A 22,173-nucleotide genomic window follows, 5' to 3' on the forward strand; every position below is an offset into this window, starting at 1 on the left:
CTGATTCCTAATATACAGGCATGGGTTTAAATGTCTTGATCCCTCTGAAGAAAATAAACAAGCTGTTTGCAATACATTTCATTACGATGATCTCTAAAACAAACTACATTTATGATGTCACTTGCTTTCCCACCATTATATTGGTCTGAATAAAGTCCATGGCTCCACAGTGAGATGTCATTAGTGGATCACTGAGATCGTATAGGCTCGGGCAAAACTAAAAGTTGGTGCGGGTAAGGTTTTTTATACATTCATTAACTTTTAACCAGTAGTTCTGAATCATGGGACATTCCCAGAGCAGGTGAAGAAGAGCCTGGTCCCAGTCAGCGTTGGAGGGGGTCCAATAAAAACGATGCAGAATCTTAAATTGGATTAATCTAATTTGAATGTCTCTTGATACCCTCGTAATGTTTTGATGTTCTGTCTCGCAGTTCTTGGAAAAGCCTGTCATCCTATGTGGGGAAATGACAAATGATTTAAAATTATGGGGAAAAAACAGCAATAAATCTGCCAGATGTTACACTTTCATAACTTCCCTAGAAAGTCTGACTCGTAAAGCAGTGAGGAAGTTAATTGGTGCTTTGTCTTTCATATGTCATCATTGCTCACACGGTTGGTCTCAATTGCGCAATTGAGCTTGTTGAGGTAGGCCTTTCCTCTGCATGCTTCTTGCCTGGTAACATTTAACTCCTCCTCCTAAACATAGATTTGCACTCGCACTGCGCCAGCACAACTTCAGCAAAGCAGCCCACTCCCTGCATCTGCTCTCCATCAGTGTGGTATGTGCTAGAGAGCCTTTGATCCCCGCCCCCCCAACTCTACTGTGTATGTGTGTGTGTCTGTGTGTGTGTCTGTGTGTGTGTGTGCGTGTGTGTGTGTGTGTGTGCATGCGGGACGGTGAGTCAGACAGACATAGAAAAGACTGTAGTGCTCGTTTACACAGACAATGCCCAGTGGATGAAAGCAAGCGGAAAGAGACAGTGACACAAAAGAGCAGTAAACATTCATTATACCCACAGTTTTAAGGCCAGCCCCGAGGCCTGTAGTTAAAGGCCTAATGCAGCTTGATCCTTGTGCACAACTGCTGAAGGAGCTGAAGTTCACTCCTCTGTACTATTAATGGACAAGTATGTGCAGCTATGAACGGAACCAACAAATGCCACAGATTAATCTGACTTGTAGTGCTTACAAATGGAATAACACATCAATGTTTCTTCAGAGTTTAAGTACATAAGGGTGGGGAGGCAAGTACCTTCATGGGCCCCAGTGACCCCCCTACTACCTTTTGTTTTTGTGCAAAGTGTTATTGCACTTTGAAACTGAACACCAGTTCAAACAGAAGGCCATAATTGCAGAGGCAATAGGACCACTGAGGGGGCCTGAAGCCGTTAAGGCACCTCCAGCCATGCAGGTTCTTGTGAAAACAAGACAGAGGTCGTAAAATGTTGATGAGTCTGCCAGACAAAAGTGGAGAAGTGGCACATTCATCAGAAAGGCGCGAGAACAACTGTGGGGATACTGGAAGGTTGAGAGGTTCTTGACATCCTCACATAAGGTGTGGACATTTGGTTACATTAAGCAGTCTGTGAGTCATTCTCAGAAGAAGCAGTTAGGCAAATTACTAGGCCTTGGTGTTATTATTAGATTGATCTGCATATTTACACATGGAGCCGGGTAACCAATAAGATATTACAGAAAGAAATAAGCATATACCTGTAGGCTGGCAACCAACAACAGGAAAAATGAGAATAGGAAGCTAAGCCACAAAATGAAACGATCAAAATGAGCAATGGTAATGTGAAAATAAAACTCCTGGGCATACAGATAAATAGTCATGTCATTAGCCTGCATGAACAGTCACAGGCATTAGCCAACTGCAATAAAGTCATAACCAAATAAAGTTCTACAAAGGGCCCAAGGGGTCACCAATAAAATAAGCAAACCTGATTTCACCATCCTTTCACTCCCTGCATGTTATCTCAGGCAGGAAATGTACCAGGATGATTATTTTCACCATGTGTTTCCCAATATGCCCCACCTTCTGTAGGCTCACTCAGGCCTTTGTAACCTAATACAAAAGCAGTCATATCAAATCAAATTATGTGATCTTTGATATGTTTGTGCTGAAAAAGAAGTGTCATATGATGCTAATATTCAAAAGATGTTATGACAAAAAATATGTGTAAACACTTATTCTTGTTAGATATGGGAAACTTGGGAATTGCAACAGAATTGCGTTGCTAGACAGCAGTTTGGGTCCATGTGTACTTCCAGTCAGTTGATGACATTCACATACACTGCAACCAGTAATAAACTGGGACACATTTAGAATGTTTATGTTTAAAACTGGGTAAAGGGTCTAAATATTGTATATTCATGACATCAGAAATGGGCAGAAATCCTGACAGCTTGTTTCAAATGCAGAGTTTCTGAATATGGGCTGTGTATATTTATTTTTTACTGCCTTTTTACTAACATGTTTTGCACTATGGAACTGTGATGCTGGAAACTTGAATTTCCTTCGGGATTAATAAAGTTACTATTCAATTCAATTCAATTCAATTCAATTTGCTTCATTGATCATGACTGTCAGGTGAACAATATTGCCAAAGCGTCAATTCAATAATAAATACAAATTAAAAAAGAACAAAACAAAAACAAAAACATATATATACATATATACAATTCATTAAGCAAATTACAATATATAGATATTTAAAAAGAACATGTATGTAAATGGAAGAAAACAATAAAGAAGTAATTAATGTTTGTTGTGACAATAAAAGAAACAAACAAATAAAAAAGAATTAATAACAATATATTGCAATATCAAAGGATAAATGTAAAAAAAAACAAAAAAAACACAACTATCTATCTATCTATATAGGACTCAAGCCTGCTTTATAATAAAAAAAAAAACATGAAAATCTCACTTTTTTATAATATGGGACCTTTAAGAATTCCCAGATTGTACTCTTTGTTTACATAACACAGGGGGCGATCCATGGATCCATGTGAGGTGGCAAAAGGAGGGAGTTATACTCCAAAGTACAATAACGTTGTTTACTCAACAATACATTAAACGCAAAATACTTTAATATAGTGTATTTAATAGCTTTTATGACAATACACATCACATTTAAGTCAAAAACACTGTTTTAAACAAATATTCGGTAAGGAGCCCCCCCCTACAGAAAGTAAAGAAGAAGAGAATGGTACAGTCCGGCCCTGCTCTTCGCTGTTTGTGTATCTGCTTCAGAGCGGATTCAACCGCCAAGTAAGTTACATTTTGCCATGTCACGCTAAAAGAAGTTAGAGAGCAGTTTATTTATAGGAAAACTGGCTTATATATATATATAGACATATGCCGCCGGATATATAAGATCTGAAATGAGAGCCTGCGGTGTTTTTTGAAGGTTAACTCCCGGTGGTTTTTGAGTTATATTACTGTATAATAGAGCTTTTAATGTTACACAGTGAAGCCAGGATGTTTTCGTCGAGCCAAGAGGAGCACTGCGCTCCGTGCAAAGACCCGGTGAAGTACGGCGAGCTGGTGGTGCTGGGGTAAGTACTGCTTTACTCATACATATGTATATATTTTATATATATAACTTTACTTTTATAGGCTTCCTCTACGTGTGAATGCGAGTGTTTATGTTGGGGGAAGTTTCACAAAGAGGGTAACCTAGCGACGGTGAGGATTCTAAGTTCTGAAGATATGGTTAGTACTGTTATTTTAGACCATCATCGACTTATACACACACAGATAACTGTATATGTTGAGGGAAGCCCAGTTTAGAGTCACTCACTCACGTTACTCCTCTAATCAAGACACGTGCGCAATCACAAATGTGTATACGTTTTCGTTTCGACGAGTTTGGTGGCGATGGTTTCATTTTCTGCACAATATTGGGGGAAGAAAAACAGCTTCATCTGGACCAACAGATGTTCCACTAGATAGATTGGTTCAGGATAACTTTAGGTTAACCTAATGGGTGAAATTAACCCCCTACTCCTCCTCTCTGAGCAGGGTGTCTCCTTCCTACCTTAAAGTTGGAGGAATTCGGAAGTGGTGATGGTCCCCTCCCCCAGCACCCCAGGGTCCTTCCCTATTCTCAAAACTATCTGTAGCTCAGACCACACAACTTTATATCTTTAACCTTCCTGTTTTCCTCGGGTCAAAGCTGACAAAGAGCATAGCAGTTTTAGGATAAAACAGGACACATACTGGACCATAAATCACTGCACATTCTGTATTCTTCACTTGTATCACCATATCTGAATTACTGTGTGGAAGTTTGGGGTTTAACACTTATAAAATCAACTTACAACCATTATGCATACTACAGAAGAGAGCAATCAGGATAGTAAATAATGTGGGATATATAGGGAACACACTGTTTTTAAAGTCACATGCATTGAAATTCATGGATTTGGTCAAATTTAAAACCGCAATAATTATGTTCAAAGCAAGACATAATTCACTTCTGGGCAATATTGAAAAAATGTTTTGTGACAGGGAGGTGGGGTTATAATTTAAGAGGAAAATTGAATTTTAAAAAGCATTGTGTTCGTACAACAAAGAAGAGTATGTGTATTTCAGTCTGTGGGGTGGATTTGTGGAATGGGTTCATTCAAATTTGACCCGTTTTCATATCACAAATAAGGATTTCTTTCATCTGATTGCCCCCAAAATAACATGGATGAAAGTAATTCATAATTTCTGGGGGGAGTTTTATACTCAAAGAAGGATGTATAATTAAGTTTATTGACCATACATTACAGAAAAAAAGGGTAAAACTTGTGGTAATGAGTTGGAATGAAGTTAGCTAGTCATTATGTGCTGCCACTGAAAATGTTTCATATTATAATATTTATAATATTCGTGACTAAACTTTGACATATACCCATCTGTGATAATCCATCAATATTGTGTTCCACTGATACTAACTATAGTCAAAATAATAAAAAGAAATCTGCTTTTTTTTACTCAAAAATTAGGTGTAATTTCATGGAAATAATGTTTATTAACCATAAATTCCCCCCCAAAAAGAGTAAAACTTGTGGTTATGAGTTGGAACGATGTTGGCTAAAAAGGTGTCACACAGAATTAGGTGATTATTTATAGTTTATGCTTTATAAACCGTTAAACCAGACCAAAAGTTGCACGGTTGACAGGAAGACAATAGGAGGGTTAAGACTCATGCATGCACTACAAGGACATTTGTAATATTTCCAAGATGCTGAAATTGGCCTATATATCATTGTTGCGTCCAGTAGTTTGAAATCACACAAGTTCTTTACAATCACTAATGTCTGCTGTCCACATGGTCAGGTAGGGGAGTTCTACTGGTACTGGGATTTTGGACCACTAAAGACCAACATCAGCTAGGAGTAGGGCTGTGTATTGGCAAGAATCTGGCGATACGATACGATATCATGATGCAGGGGTTTACGATTCAATATAGATAGATAGATAGATGGATAGTAACTTTATTGATCCTGAGGGAAATTCCAGTTTCCAGCATCACAGTTCCATAGTGCAAAAACATGTTAGTAAAAAGGCAGTAAAAAAGTTAGTAGTACAAAGTACAAAAAATATTGCGATACTGTAAGCAAGGCGATATATTGCAATTTAATTTTAGGAAACCTGTCATAGTATATAGAACACACCACCATATGAAAAATGTTGTTGTTGTTTTGCAATCAGAACAGTTGGATGTGCGTCTGCATTTATCACAGTCCTCGTAACATCCATTATAGCACTACTTTCAGAGTGCACATACACTGAGAGGGCGCATCTCCTTGCAAATGAAATAAAGTATTGAATTAGTTTATCTTTGCATGCAAACTATTGATAAAAAATCGATACACTGTTTTTGAGAATCAATACAGTATCACAAAACATAATATTGCGATTGTCGATATTTTCAATATTTTCTTACACCCCTAGCTAGGAGTAGGGGATATGGATAAAATCCTTTATCACGATATATGCAATTTTATATCACAACATCCATGTAAATCATGATATAATAATGGGGAAAATTTGAGTAACTGTTTATGGATAAAATTACTAGGGATGCACCGATACCAATACTGGATCGGATATCGGGCCAACACTGACTCAAATAGCTGGATCGGATATCCGTGACAATGGGGCCGATATATTCAATTCAATTCTATGTTTATATACTATATACATTATATACTGGAATGTTAATTCCTGTTTAAGTTTTGACCGATTTGTTGCTGCATTAAAAAGGTTTAAACTTGAATTGTAATTTCCTGTTAATTTTGAAGATTTTATTTTACCCAGTTGCTGGTGTATGATTTATTATTTTAATAATAACAATTCAGTACATTTATATCTATGTATTTATTTGTTACATTTTGTTTTACAAAGTTAAGAAAGCAATGTTTAAGTCAAGCCTAATGTTTCCTTACACATGGGGCCACTAGTGCATACAGCTTATAATTAAACACTTGTATTGGATCGGTATCGGCCGATACCCAAAGCCCAGGTATCACTATCGGTATCGGGACTGAAATAGTCAGATAAGTACATACCTAAAAATGACCTAACAGGATATATTTGTTCTTTGCTAATCCAACAAATTAAACACTTGGAACCAATGACTGTTTAGCATTTTTACTAGAAAAAAATACTTAAACCATCAATCACGATTAGTTTTACATCGATCGACTAATCAGTCAGTCGATCATTTGTTCCAAACCTGCTGTAAAGTGAAAGATAGCATTAAATGCCTAGTCAGATCTGATCTGATCAAAACGTTGCTAATTTTAGACGACTTTATTATTGTGTTTAGACTACGGGTGTAAGAAAATATTGATACACATGAGTATTGTGATATTATGTGTTGTGATACTGTATAGATTTTCCAAAATAGTGTATAGATTTTTTATTAATATCTTAAAAATCTGACGGCCTGCTGTCGATCTTTCGGAGGTTGTAGTGGGCTCAGTTTTAAAGCTAGAGTGAAGATACTGGCATCAAATGAAACTTGAAAACCGAAGGAATCCTGTTATACTAGCTTGTCATGAAGGACGCTGAATAACGCTCCAAAGTTATGCAAAATTTTGGAGAAGAAAAACTGGAAGGGCCATTTTCAAATGGGTCCCTTGACCTCTGACCTCAAGATATGTTAATGAAAATGGGTTCTATGTGTACCCACGAGTCTCCCCTTTACAGACATGCCCACTTTATAATCATAATATGATAATCATATTGCAGTTTTGGACAAAAAAACATGCAGTTTTTTGCATGAAGTATAAATGTGTGATTTTTGCCTATTCTAAAATGGTGTTCTTTATACTATAACCGTTTTCATAAAATTAAATAAAAAAAATCACAATATATCGCAATATTTTGAATCGTTATCCCCGTATGATGATATGTATCGTATCGCCAGATTCTTGCCATTACACAGCCCTAGTTTAGACAGCATTTTACATATGAGTTATGTGGCATCATTTGTTAAATTTAAAAAAGGCGTTTGTGGAAAAAAAACACATTTATTCTTTTCAATAAGGTTTTGATGGTTTTGGCATTGATACTGAGACTTATATTGGCACTAGTGTTGCAGAATTTTAAACAATAGGCCTACCCATCCCTAATCTGTTGAGGGTAAACAAGGCAGTTAAAGTGGCATTAGTATACGTGTCTCATCCTGTCCTTTTCTTTGTGTCAGAACTATTTCAAAACCACAACTGTGTTTATTCAGGATTTGTTCAGGAGAAGCTGCAGCCAGTTATCATTCTGAACAATCTTGTTTATATGCATAAACTGATGTCAAGGGCAACGGCTGCCACATTATGGAAAACACCTGCTCTGTCATCAGTGGCTGGAATGTGGCCAGTACTGGAACTGATTTAAAATGAGCATTTTTAAGTGTTTGTGCTCAATGTGCTGTGGAAATTACTCGTAACTTTTGCTCGAAGCACTTGAAATGAGCTGCTTATAAAGGTTACATACATATGCAGAGTGTGTGTGGTTTTGTCCCCTGCCCTCCACCCATACACTCACAGCTTATTATAAGGGACAAAAAGTGCTGACTGCTTATTACCGCGGGCTGAACATGTGGCATGTTTGAAGCCGATACTTTTGTTCTCTCTCCTGACATAAAGACACATATTTGAATCAGATGTGACGGGTGTATAATCACTGCCATGACATCACATCCCACTGATAAAACTGATGGTAGACAAGATAGCTGACAGCATGGAACAAAGCTTGTTTGAGCAGCAGTTCCCTCAGTGGTTTGTCGCCATGACCGTGGTGGCTCTTATTACTTGCATGGCTGCCCCCCATCTCTGCCTGGGCGGATTGGCTTGGTGCTGGTCAGTGAGGAGGCAGGAGGGGGGGGGGGAGCTGTGGCTGTGTGGGTATCCTGGAAATAAAGGATGGATTGATCAGTACTCAGCCTTTGCCTCTCCTCAGCTTCCTCTGTCCATTGTGGCTGGGAGACTGGGCCTATTGATTGAACTTTGTACATTTCTCCCTAAAGAACCGCTCCGTAAAGGAAGTGTACAAATCAACTTTGGTACAAACTGGCACTGATTGTTGAGATGCGATGCCTTTTAAAAAAAAAACAACATTCATCCAAGAAGGAGAAGAGTTATCCTTTTGCCATCCTCAGCTCCACAACAAGGTCAGGGTGTAGCTGAAGCTGGTGTGGTGTCAGTGTCTTGTGCAAGGTTAGATGGATACTTGAGGCCATGGCAGCTTAAATCTGAGTCAGTTGACTGATGCTCTTCTCACTCACTGTGCCATCTGGCTGCCTCCCATGTACTGGTGATGTACTGTTTGCACAGTGACCTATCTGAAGCACTAATAGCCTGCAGTCTTACTTTGCAGCATCATCTAACCTCTCCTGCGACCCTTTAAGGCCACCCTGCCTCTGTGTCATGCTAATGAGTGTTATAACAATGCAGCATACCTCCTCCTCATTCTAGCCTTTCATGTTTGCATAAGAGGTAGGAGGTGCTGTTGGCTCCTTAGTGCAACTCTGGAGGATAGGTGATACGCCACAGTCTTCTAATCCCCGCTCCTAAGTATTGGAAGGTAAATCCGCTGCCTCTCTGTCTGGCACAGGTCAAAAGGGAAAGCGATCGCAATTGGTTGGAGCGCAGCTTTAAAAAGCCTGTCCTGGCTAATGTGACGGTGGCGGTTCTTAGATGACAGAATATTGTAATGGTGAATAATAGGAGGCATGTGGCGTCTCTCAAAGAGACAGGGTTATAATTCTGCAGTTAGAATTCATCATGACGAAACACTAAGCTGCACATCATCTCATTGTGTGTTGTGTACTTATGTGTGAGACATCATGGCACAGGTATCCAACTAGAACTCTGAACTAGAGCTGGGCGATACGGCCAAAATCTATCACGAAATAGGTCATTTCATATCTCGATAGCAATATGTATCATGATAAAGCATGTTTTCTGGTAGTTCAATAAGTAAATAGTCTATATTATGAAATAACCACATGGTATAGCCTATTTTTGTATACTCCTGTGTGACTTTGATACTTGATCAATGAAAAGTACTGAGTATTTTCTCATTTTAAGAACTTGAGTGCATAATGAACATAACAGTTTTAAAGGTACTGTTTGTAAGTCCTAACACGTATAAATCATTGCGGGTCGGTGTCCCATGCGTGCTCGCGTGTGGCTACACTGTTCAAACTCCGACTGCAACACAAACTACACGGAAGCACAAAAAAACGCAAAGTTATATCTAGTGAAGCCCGTGTGGTCAGAAGACACAGGGGAGACCGTAGCTTTGGTCTCCAGGGCCGGAGTTGGAGTACTCTGCTCCGCTGCCTGTCTTCACTGACTCGCTCTCTCGCTCCACCTCTCACGTGCATGCGTTACGCTACGCACTGCAGAAGAGTTAGTTTAGCTCTGAGAATATCTAGTGAATGTACAGTGGGAGTAACGTTATCGTCTCCGACCAAAACTCCGGTGTCTCCCCTGTTCCTTCTGACCGCGGTCGGTGAGGTTGAAGCAGGAAAACACGGTATCCGCATCAATTCATGGAGAGACCTTCGTCTGGTCAGCTAACATTACTGCCAAGCAGGTGAAATATAGTGATATTGTGTTTTAGCTGACGTGTGTCGCCTCACTGTTTTGATCGATGCTCGTTCATGTGTATGTAGAGCGAGCACAAGCACGAGCAACAGGACGCTGACTTGACGGCCACAGGTTTCGCTGTTAACATGCAATTTCTGATTCTTACATAGAGTCCTTTTTAAGTGACATTTTAGAGAAAAAATAAATAAATATGGTCCTAACCTATATTGGGATAGAAACTATACAGAAAAATATACATGATTGACATTTTGATATCGTTTTGACGATATATTTATAGTCATACGGCCCAGCCCTACTCTGAATGACATACAGGCCTAGCTGCTCTTTATTTAGGTGGGGAGTTTCTAGGACAGGTCGAATGAAATTGGAGCATAGAGTCAACACACTGTTAATTCAGCTTCAAATGTGTGTTTATTAATGAGAGATTGTCAGTATTCCTGCTCCTTATGGATTTTATTTAGGGTCAAGACCACATTGGAGAAATTTACCAGAGTGAATGTCTTTCTAAAGCAACATGTAGAAGAAAGCCACCACTAGACAATAATCAACATTAGAAGTAAAAGCTGAGGAGTATTTGCCATAGTGAACAATCTAAACATTTTAAAACACTAATACAATTATTTAATCACTATTATTTTTGTCATTTTCCTCCTGCTGTCGGTGTATTAGTTGGTAGTTTTGTCCACAGTATCCTCCAGTACCTCTCAAGCTCTCTGTCGGTGGCTTGTCCTACAGGCCAGCTTTGTGCACTGTGCTGACTGGGACCATGTGTTTCCATGCCTGGCCAGCCGTGAGGAGACACGGGACAGGTGGACTAGCTTTGGAGGGAGGTAGGGAGCAGAAGAAAGGAGCTCTTGTTGCTACTGTGTTGCAACAAAGAGGAGAAATGTCAGATTATGTAGCACTTCAAGAGTTCACTCCCTCATGAAATGCACTGCTATGCAAACTTGAGGCGTTTAAAAGCGATATTTCCATTGTGCAAGGTGTCAGTTCAGCACAGGGTGGTTCCATGTGAGTGTGTGACAGAAGGTCTGTGTGTTGGATGGGAGTAGAGCATGGGGTGTCCCAGCTGTAGGAACCAGCTGGTGGATGGGGAGAGGAGCAGTCCTACCGGAAGGGGTTTCTTCATTCACAAGGAGCTGCCTAGGCTAGACTGAGGGGCAAAACTGGAGTGTGATATTGAGAAGTGAAAACAGAGCATGCTCTTCTGGTGCAGCCGAAGCTTTGAAATTGAGATCTAAGAGCTTTTCTGTATCAGTGTAGAAAATCCAGCTATGAGAGAGAACGTGTCTCAGTCATGTGAGCCAGCTCTCCGCCCCGGACTGTGCGTTCCCAAACCTGACGTGCATCTTAAAACCTGCTCCTGCCCGGGACACGGAGCAAGAGAACAGCTGCAGTTTACACAGAGTTGGCTCGCTGAAATCACAAGCACCAGAGTGCATTATGTAATGAGAGACATTATCCAAGGTAACGCTTAGATTGCTAATAGGGTGCATTAGATTGCCAGTGATGTAATGCATGGCAAAGCTGCTTTTCACAACACATGAATGTTTCTAATTCTCCACGATTACTTGTTATACGATTACAAGACTTTAGCCTGTAAATCGCATTGGACACGTGTTTTTTAGCAGCTACAAAAGATGGTTTGCATCTTCATAACATTTTTTTAAATTGTTTTTGCTAATTTACTGTCCTTCCCTCCACCCCTTCCATGACAGGTACAATGGCTCTCTGCCCAACGGAGATCGGGGGAGACGGAAAAGCAGATTTGCGCTGTACAGGAGGACCAAAGCCAATGGTGTTAAGCCGAGCACTGTGCACATCCTCAACACACCCCAGGCCAGCAAGGTACACAACAGATCACAGGATGAATACGTGATTTATTGAACAGACTCTCAGTCAGAAGGAGTCTCCTTGTCTATTGATGTTAGATAAAAATGTATAATGAATAACTGAGACAGAGGGTGATGAGTCATTTTGTTATTGCACTCAGGGTGATTTGAATTGAACTCAGCAGATTAAAGGTAGAGGACTTACAACTGCAGGAAAATCTTGAAACACAACAGACTTTTTCAGAGCAGCAGAGTGGGTTTCCAGTAGCTTACTACTGCAGTGAACTCCTTTACATTATTGTTGGCAGACCTTAATGTTGACATTTCCAGTACAATAACTGTAGTTCCTAGCCGGGCCTCATAGCTTTTCTTTGCACTGGATCGCCTGCCAGAAACTGCCTCGTCCAGTATAACACGTCTGCCTTCCTGCATTCCTCCTGCCGTCGGTTCCCATGCAAAAACTGCTAAACAAGCGAAAGGACCTGCTTACCTCTGCACCTCTTGGAGGCCAATATTCCAGACATTTGTTGGGAGTTTAACTCGCCGGCCAGCACAGGCCCTCTGGTTCAGGTTACTCTCACCTTGTGGAACTTGACTCCTGGTATCTGCGCAGAGGTTTTTCCTGTGACAGAGGCTTTTTCATCGCAGAGATTTGTGCATCATTCCAGTCATCTTTGAGCTGAACATTGTGCTGCAGCGGCCTATGAAATATGGCTAAATGTTTCTGCTGCTCCACACTACAAGTTGTTTCTCAGACCGTTTTCACTGCACAGCACAACTGAGCAAAGAGCACCCTTTAAACAATTAGTCACAGGCTGTGTCAGATATGGGAACTGCTGTGACCTTCTTCACCTTTTTCACCATGGTTCCTCTCTGCCACCCTGTTGCCAGGCCTGGGATCTGGAGGCTGACTTGAAGAGGAAGTTGTTGCAGTTGCCTGCACTACCAGCTGTAAACAAGGTCAAGGGGAACTACGCCCATTTTCAAATTCACACGTTATTTTTTATGGTGTAAGGTGATCCAAAACATAGTAGTAAACATGAACAATTATCTCACAAATTCAAAGACTAGAGTGCTAAAACGTGTGATGTCATAGGGTATAAAGTGAACTGCTCCACAGGCAATGAATAGGGAGAGATGTTGTAGATTTGGGATTCTCAAACTTTTTGGGCCCATGGACCACTTATAGGGGAGAACATCTTCCAAGGACCCCCTCATAATCGGAACCCTAATTAAGCATAATGCTTAATACCATTTATAGTCTTAGATGCCACTGGAACTATTTGTATTATAAAACTTTCCAACCTAAATACTTCAGACCTGTTTGATAGTGATAAACAGAAACACATTTCAGTTTGAATCATGCTGACACCACTTTGTTTTGCCCTGATATTACAGGTGATTTGTTATCAGATATCGCTTTATCTTGGCCGGCTTCACGACTTTGATCGCTAGCACCTGAAGACACCTGACACATTTTGGTCTCCCGTAATAATAATAAGCTAAGCTAAGCTGCAGCAGGAAATGTTCATTACACCCTGAGTGAAGTGACTGATTCGTGACAGATTGACGTGATGTGTCCCAATCATATCAGAGTATCTATTGGCCCAAAGCTAACGGGAGTTATGGACACCATGTGCTTGTTTTATTGGTGCAAATGGTCCCCATCTGTTGATATGTACTTTTTAACGACACAGCACAATTTCATAGTTCAAAGCAAATTATTTTGCAGACCCCCTGACAGAGAGCCCCGGACCACACTTTGAGAATCACTGTTATAGATGACGCTGAGAGCACCTAGGGGAATGTTCCGAGTATATGGGAACATTTTTTGTATCACAATGACAACACGTTCAAAACAAACATTCTGTGGGTCCATAAAATCAATCTCCCATTCATTGTCTATGGAGCAGCTCTGCACTTTATACCCTATGACATCACCAGTTTGAGATTTACTTCTCTGTTTTCTGGCTTTGAGAGAGAGTAGCTCATGTTCACAAATATTGATTGAACTTTCCAAGGCCATGGAAACAACATTGAAATTCTTAATGTAGGTGGTGTTCCCCTTTTTAAGGGACAAACAGGGTGGCAAACTTGATTTTAGGAGAGCCTTCTTTTTGAGTAAGGAGTCAAATGAACCAAGCCATCTCCCGTTTTTCTGTTATTTTCTTTTTCGACAGCAGCAGTCCACCGACCTGCTCCGGCTCCCTCACAGCGCAGCAGTCTCATACGAATGAACTGAGAGTGCTCTGTGGCACAGAAGCTGAGAGGGGAAGCTCACGTGTCTGTGCACACTCTGGTGTTCATGACAGATAATGAGGAGCTCCCATGATGCCACTGTCAGCCTCCTATTCAAATCCTGCCCCTGCTTTCTCATCTCCCCACTTGATCTCAATTACTGCATTTGTGCAAGTGTGATTGTTAACACACTGGCCTTCCTTTCGGGGGGAGCTGGATGGCTCATGGCTGTGTTTTTGTTTTCAATCCTTCAACTGAGGAAGGGTGTGAGACATTTTAGGGGGTGTGGTGTTGTGCTGATAAAAATATACGTTTCTGTTTGGAGTGTGCGTGAGCTTCTTTTAGCCGCTGAACAGGTGGAGCGCCATTTGTTTGTAGCGGCGCAGTCGAGACAAGACTGCATGCGATGATGACATTTGTCCCCGTCTGTCTCTGATGTTACAGCAGAGCGTGGCAGCGCTGATGACCCACTTTCGCTCTCCCTCTTTCCCTCTTGCACGTGACAAAGAGGGGGGGGGTGTTTGGGAAATGGAATTCGCAGATTAGACCGCAATGATAGTGGCATGTGGTAAAGTGTTGATGGGAGCTGAGCCTGAGTGGCTTTAACCCACCCTGCCTCAACTACACTGACTGACAGTGGCAGTTCAGCTGGTAGGCAAGCTCGTGTTAACTGAGGCCAGTGGGCAGTTTATGGTCACTGTCATGGGAGTGTGACTTTACACGCTCTTCCCTGTTCCTCTGCCAGAAATTCCTGCCGCAGATTGTAAGAAATGTTCTGGTTTTAATGTCTGTTATAAGGAAACCCAGTAATAATTCATTGTAATAAAAAGCCTGAGAATTTGTTGTTGTTGTGAATAACAGGGTGGAAATGAGAACAAACATATATTCTCTTCCTGCAAGCACTATAGCCGTTCTGAATCGTAGGATGTGACTCATCAATTGAGTGCATTTTAATAGCGGGGTTTGTTTTGCCCTGACCTGTAATTTCCCCTCAGCAGCGATGCAATGATTGCATAAGGCGTATGGTGGTGTGGCTCTTGTTTGTGAACCAGTGGCACTCTCATATCTGGTGTTAAAGCCACAAACTAAAACATCAAAGGGTTTCTCCTCTTTCACTATAACACAAAACAGTAAAACACTCCCTTGTTGGTGTGCTTATACTCGTTAAAGTACGTATCTTTTATGTTTAATATGGTATCACAACATGTTGCATGTTTGTAATGTGTTTTTTTGTTATATTTCAGGCTGTGAACTGTAAAGGCCAACACAGCATCTCCTACACACTGTCCAGGAACCACACGGTAGTGGTGGAGTACTGCCATGATAAAGACACAGACATGTTTCAGGTAAAGACCCATTAAATGACACTGTTACCTGTTAGGATTGTACTTTGAATAACCTGTTGAATCCTCAACATTTGATTAGGGCTGCAACTAACGATTACTTTCTTTATTGATCCATTATAATTTCCCAGAGCGAAAGGGGATGTATTCAAATTGACTTGACTATGACTTGCCCAAAACTGCATGTGATTATCATAAAGTGGGCATTATCTGTAAAGGGGAGACTCGTGGGTACCCATAGAACCCATTATTATGGGTTACTATCGCGTTAACTTTGACCGCCCTAATTCAAATTGATTGTTTTTTTACAATCCAAACCCAAATATATATATATAATTTAATACTATAAATGATGAAGAGAAGCCTCGAAACCTTACATTTGAGATGGTGTAATCGAATCTTTGGCATTTTCTTCTTGAAAATTGACTGCAAAATGAAGGAATTATCAAAATAGTTGCTGTTTTATTCTTAGTCGATTGACTGAACTTTTGAGCTCTACATTTAATTAAGAATATTTGCAGCTACTCCTGCAGAGATTCAAAATCTCTGCACTTTTAGTTGGTTTCCCCCCCCCTGAACCTTCCACTCCACCAGTGAGTGCATGAGTCTTGTATGTGTACTGTCAACTGTTCTGTCTGTAGCATTAATGTGAATGTACAGCAAGGAGACGATGACCAGAGGGAAGTCAGCACTGCAGACACGTGCCTCACATTCAGCCCTGTATTGTATCCATGTGTCTTTGAACAACACTGAATAAATAGAAACACAGACACAGCGGAGGAGGGGAAACTATTCAAAAGACAGGACATTTTTGAGATGAAAAAAATGAGGAAATGAAAGGGGGAAATGCTTATTTTTACCGCTGCTTGTTCAGCTTGAGAACTGTTCGGACATTTCTCAGTATTTATATCTGTGGTCTGCTTAAAAATAATCTGAAATATTATTTTTGCGAAGAAAAAATGACACTTGAATTCTCTTCAGAGATGCACTGATATAACGACATGCTGCTGCATGAAACTTTGGTAAAAATGCTGAGACACACTTTGGTGCACACACACACACACACACACACATACACACACACACGCACACAGCATCATGATCTTGTGTCATTCAGATGTCAAACCGCCACAACCTGACAAATGGCTGAACTGCTGGGAAGCAGAACAGTTCAGTTCAAAGGTCTGCAGTAGTGCTGCAACTATTAATCGATTATTATTTAATTATTTGATATGAAAAAAAGTCAGAATTCTCTGATTCCAGCTTCTTAAATGTGAATATTTTCTGGTTTCTTTACTCCTCTATGACAGTAAACTGAATATCTTTGACATTTTAAGACATCATCTTGGGCTTTGGGAAACAGTGATTGATATTTTTCACAATTTTTTTAACATTTTATAGACCAAACAACTAATCGATTAATCGAGAAAATAATTGACAGATTAATCCACAATTAAGATAATTGTTAGTTGCAGCCCTACTCTGCAGGGAATTAAAAACAAACCCCATTTCACCCATGCCAATATATTGACAAGAAATCACAAGAAACAATCTAATAATATAGCATGATATTGATTATTCCCTGTGTTGTTTTGTAGATCGGCCGTTCCACTGAGAGTCCCATAGACTTTGTGGTGACTGACACAGTAGCAGGAAGCCAGGAAGGAGAGGAGACCCCCATCACACAGAGCACCATCTCCCGGTTTGCCTGCCGAGTTGTCTGCGAGCGGATCCCGCCTTACGTTGCTCGCATCTACGCAGCTGGTTTTGATTCTTCCAAAAACATCTTCCTTGGGGTAATTACTAGCTAGTGTACCATGGTACAGTAGATATACAGTACCTCCTCACTACGGTTTGATGTCCAGTTTGTGCCTTTTAAATGTAGTTCTAGCAGAGTTTTAACCAGAGAAACAACTGCCACACAGCACATCAGTTTGCATCTGTGCTCCGTCTCGCCTATAGGAGAAAGCCGCAAAATGGAAGAACCCTGACGGCCACATGGACGGACTGACAACCAATGGCGTGCTGGTAATGCACCCGAAGGGCGGGTTCACGGAGGAGTCGAAGCCTGGCGTCTGGAGAGAGATCTCTGTTTGTGGGGATGTTTACACGCTGAGAGAGACCCGCTCTGCACAGACCCCCGGCAAACTGGTCAGTAGCTCCACACATACAGTATATACAGCAACAGCACAAATGTCGCTGTGACTTAAATGAAGCAGATGTTTCTCAACTCAAATAGAATACGGTTATGATGGTTACATGCATGAGATCAGTTAAGTGATACTAAATGCGTGTCTGCTACATTACCCAATGCAGGTGGAGCATGAGAGTAATATCCTGCAGGACGGCTCCCTGGTGGATCTGTGTGGAGCCACTTTGCTGTGGCGTACTGCAGAAGGCCTCTTTCACACTCCCACCCAAAAGCATCTGGAGGCTCTCAGGCAGGAGATCAACGCAGCGCGCCCCCAGTGCCCCGTCGGTCTCAACACGCTCGCCTTCCCCAGCATGCAACGCAGCCGCGCCCTCTCCTCTCTGGAGGAAAAGCAGCCTTGGGTCTACTTGGGCTGCGGCCACGTGCACGGCTACCACAACTGGGGCCACCGCTCGGAGCAGGGGCCCAACAACCAGCGAGAGTGCCCCATGTGCCGGATGGTCGGGCCCTACGTGCCGCTGTGGCTGGGCTGCGAGCCGGCCTTCTACGTGGACACAGGTGCGCCCACTCATGCCTTTGTGCCGTGTGGACACGTGTGTTCAGAGAAGTCAGTCAAGTACTGGGCGGAGATCCCTCTGCCCCACGGCACCCACGCCTTCCACGCCGCCTGCCCCTTCTGTGCCACCCAGCTCGGCCTCGCTCAGGGCTGTGCCAAGCTAATCTTCCAGGGCCCGGTGGACTGAGCCGGAGGGTCCTGCCCCGGCAGCGGAGATTAGACAGGAATGCCAACATGCTGTGAAACTGTTCCGATTATTTTGTGCTTTCTTTTGTTCATGTAAGCCAGCTGTGCAAAGGAGTAAGTCTTCTCACGTTCTGGTCATATACTGTGGATTCTGCACAACAGAGAGCCATTACAGATTGTTCGGGGCCTCTTGTGGCTATTTGGATGGCCACGGTGGGATACAGAGACGTGGAGCACACTGGACCACAGATGCCTTGCTCGTCCAGAATGAAATACTGTTTCAGCTGTCCTGCAATCCAACCGCTTTAAACACGGCTGTTTTAAACTACAATGACTGCTGGTTTTCCATCAGAGGGCCGCAGAATTAAGGATAGAAAGAATGAATTCTACTCATGAATAAGACTGAACCGGGTAACATTGATGTATTTGGGCCTGTTGGAGAAGAAAAAGGGGTTTATAGTTCAATTCCTGGTGTGTTTGTGACAACGTTTTTACAGAGCCAGACAGCTGGACTGTTGGCTGGGAGAAAAGCCAGGAGAAACTTGGGGTCTAACTATCTAAGTGTTCCCCATCGCCCCGTCGGCCCTGAACCCCTAATGGCATCTAGATCATGTAGCTCTCCAGATTTTTGGCTTCCATTTGCTGAACAAACTTTTGAGGAGGTGAAAAAATACATTTTGTGTACAGAGATATAATCCAGTGCCTCAAATCCCATTAAACCATGGGAATATTTTTAATAAATGAGGAAAAGATGTTTTGTTGAAGGCAAAGGGAGAGATAGTTTTGCATACATATAAGGAATTGACGGCCCACACGGATTCTTCAACACATTTTTATCCGACAGAAGACGTATTTTACTACACTGAGGCCCTTGTACTGTTTTGTAATGCAAATGTTAATATATTTTTTCTCCTGCATAAATAATGTGTGTGAGAATGTTTGAGAGTGTGTGCATGCATGTGTGATTGTGTGTGTGTGTGTGTGTGTGTGTGTGTGGGTTGGACTGTGTGGGTGCCCTTGGGCTTTGTTTAAATCGCCCTCGTGCATCATTTCACCCCAATCCCCTTTCTATGATCTCGCCCACCATCCAAAACACAACCAGAGAACACAGGAATTAAACCAACCTCGCAGGGTTTGACAATGAATGTAATGTACTGAAATACATTGACTCTCCTAACTGGTGGTACTTTACTGATACGACTTGCTTTCTCGATGTGCCGTTAAAGGTATAGGTAAGGCCTATTATCGCAGTGAAAGACAACATTGGAACTGTACTACCATATGCATCAACCGCAACTGCTTGCTAGCTGCGTGCCTGCCCCACACACATGTACTGTATTCAATCTGCACTGTTGTTAGCTTTATCCCACGCTGGGTCTGATCCAATGATTTGTACGCTGTCAAACCTGGGCACAGTCTCAGCAGCATCCAGAGATTATACCAAATATAAGGAGGAGCTGTTTTTTTTTTGTTTTTTTTTCTCCACATGCAAGATGTAACGACCACTCTTCTCCGATCCAAAGTGTTTCTGTAAACAATCCTAAACCCAAACGGCTGCTACGGTGGAGTGTTGACAGCTCTGGATTACAGTCGAGGCTGTTCAGCTGCTCGCGACCAGCTCCATGGGAATAATGATATTATCGCACATCATGCCAAATTTGGTAAGTTCTATTGTGTGTGCGGATGAGTCAAGTTGTCCAAAAAAACAAAGTAGCAGATGAATTGAAACTAAAGAATCTGGGACGAATCTGTGCGTTCCTTCTGCGATGTTAGCTTACCAGACTGTGCCCATATGTAGAGGGTAGTCGAAGGCATTCATTCTGTTTATCAAATACTATATTGAGCATTGAAATGATGAGATGTTGACGGTAACGTTCCTATTATAGCAAATTTTCTTCAGGTTGCATTTGATGAATGAAATTACGAGGGGCAGAATCCACCTTGATTAAGGGCTCCTTGACTTCACAAAGATTTGACCTCAGTAGCAGTGGTGGACTGCTGGAGGATTTGTCCTTTTTGGATCCTTCCTAAGAGAAACATCAGTAGCCGTTACGCTTCACTCATACCACAGAGCATTTCTGTATCACTTGATTTCTCCAGATATTATGTAACCGCCAAGCGGGGTCAAGTACTAAGCCACGTATTGTACAGTAGCATTCCTCTCTAATACTCACAGCTCAAACACTGTGCCCTTTGCTTAAGACCGTGTTCTGTAACAGCTGCAGAGTAGCTGCCTCAAACATTCCTCCTTGGTAAACATGGGTGGGGCCCTCGGTTCACCCAAGGGCTTGTTCTATGATTTTGTCTCCTACAGGAACTCTGTACACAAGCCATAGAACGCACTGATGCTCCTGATGCCTCCTTTGCAAAGAATAAAATATTTTTTAAAAGTAACTTCCAAGTGAGTCGGTTTGTCTCTCAGATTTCAGGCCTTCTTAAAGATCTGACAGTCCTGTAAGGGTGTGGTATTGATTCAGTGGTTTAAAGGGTATGTGCAGTTGACGGAGCTACTTTTTATGAAGCCTTTGAACTCCAGATGTCTCAGCTGTGTACGCACAACACCGCAGTAATGTTTAATCACAGTTACATACGTGTTTCATCATTCCTCAGCATGAGCATTTCCCTGCTATCTTTTGCCAAAATAGCCCCTGGATTGTGATAGCTCTATCAAACGCAGTATTTTGTGAGATAAGGGATAAATTTTTTTCTTGAAGTCTGTTTCATTCACTTTTCATTTATATCTTATCCGCCTCATCTTAATATTTACCATAGAAAATGACTGCATGAGCAACATTTCCCTGGTGCTCAGTGCTGAGTGTAGTTTCCCTCTGAGGCCACAAGAGGGCACTATTTCCTCAACAATAGAGAGGTTGGCATTAAGCCCACCAAACCACTGAGCCTGCGGCATTCAATAGCCCAAAACATTAGAGCAAAGAAATGGAAGTTTGATGTTTATTATGAAAAAGACTCAGTATAAATACAGTAAAAATACAGTTGAAACAAGATAAATTGAAATGACTAAATTTGCATGCCTGAAAAAATCCTTTATATGTGCAATTATGCCACCACAGTAGATATGTAGGCTGTTTATTTATAGTTGGACATTTACTGATTCATCTTTAACATCCCATTTGTCTTTGTTTTTGTATTTTTTTTCAAATTGATTACACTGTCCTTAGATTTATTCCATATTTAAATCCTGGCATCATACACAAGACATGGCTGACAAATATGCACAGTCGTGAGCAATTTTTAGCTTTTATTTTTATGTGCATGAGAAAAAAAATATTGTACGATGATGACATTTTCCATCATTCGCATGTGACTTCATCTCCTCTATAATAAGGGCACATGAAAGGGATTTAAATACATAACGTGTCAGTTAGGCGTTTGGAGAGGAATGGAGCTGTGGGATGCCATGCTTCCTAATTAACATTTCTGCAGTAGATGTGAGATGGGTTCATGTGTCTGCACACTTGCCTGTTTTTCTGAATGACAGAAGAGACACTGAAGGTGACAGCATGCTAATTTTGAGATCACTCGGTGGCTCCCCTGCCTTAAGCAGGGCAGGGTTATGCAAATAAAGTGGAATGATACAATATTTTTTTTCTTCTTGAACCAGCTTCCTGTATGAGAAAGTGAGGTTCATGTGTTATACTGACGCTGGTCTTTGTAATAGATTGACATAAACCTTAGTACTTCTATCATCACCTTTTTAAACCTAATTAACTTCTAACACTTCACAGCCAC

General features: G+C 41.4%; 1 protein-coding gene across 2 annotated transcripts; it reads left to right on the forward strand.

Moving 5' to 3' along the window:
* Nucleotides 1-3,220: 3,220 nt before the first annotated feature.
* Nucleotides 3,221-20,817, forward strand: peli2 (pellino E3 ubiquitin protein ligase family member 2). Of its 2 annotated transcripts, XM_074660114.1 has the most exons (7): nucleotides 3,221-3,277; nucleotides 3,478-3,564; nucleotides 11,835-11,964; nucleotides 15,431-15,532; nucleotides 17,128-17,325; nucleotides 17,492-17,680; nucleotides 17,846-20,817. In XM_074660114.1, the coding sequence occupies exons 2-7, from the start codon at nucleotides 3,488-3,490 to the stop codon at nucleotides 18,422-18,424; spliced, it is 1,275 nt and encodes a 424-aa protein (XP_074516215.1). In that variant the 5' UTR covers nucleotides 3,221-3,277; nucleotides 3,478-3,487; the 3' UTR covers nucleotides 18,425-20,817. The 2 variants fall into 2 exon arrangements, with proteins under 2 accessions (XP_074516215.1, XP_074516216.1); XM_074660115.1 differs by lacking the exon at nucleotides 3,221-3,277 and having other exon boundaries at nucleotides 3,334-3,564.
* Nucleotides 20,818-22,173: the final 1,356 nt, after the last annotated feature.

Source organism: Sebastes fasciatus, chromosome 15, assembly GCF_043250625.1.
Source record: "Sebastes fasciatus isolate fSebFas1 chromosome 15, fSebFas1.pri, whole genome shotgun sequence".
In the NCBI taxonomy this organism is placed as follows: domain Eukaryota; kingdom Metazoa; phylum Chordata; class Actinopteri; order Perciformes; family Sebastidae; genus Sebastes; species Sebastes fasciatus.

Bases quoted from the DNA above. Each gene is read 5' to 3' on its own strand.
- peli2 (XM_074660115.1), top strand. From the start codon at position 3,467: ATGTTACACAGTGAAGCCAGGATGTTTTCGTCGAGCCAAGAGGAGCAC. The intron at 17,326-17,491 runs GTAATTACTAGC...TCTCGCCTATAG, and splicing joins CCAAAAACATCTTCCTTGGG to GAGAAAGCCGCAAAATGGAA. The intron at 17,681-17,845 runs GTCAGTAGCTCC...TACCCAATGCAG, and splicing joins CACAGACCCCCGGCAAACTG to GTGGAGCATGAGAGTAATAT.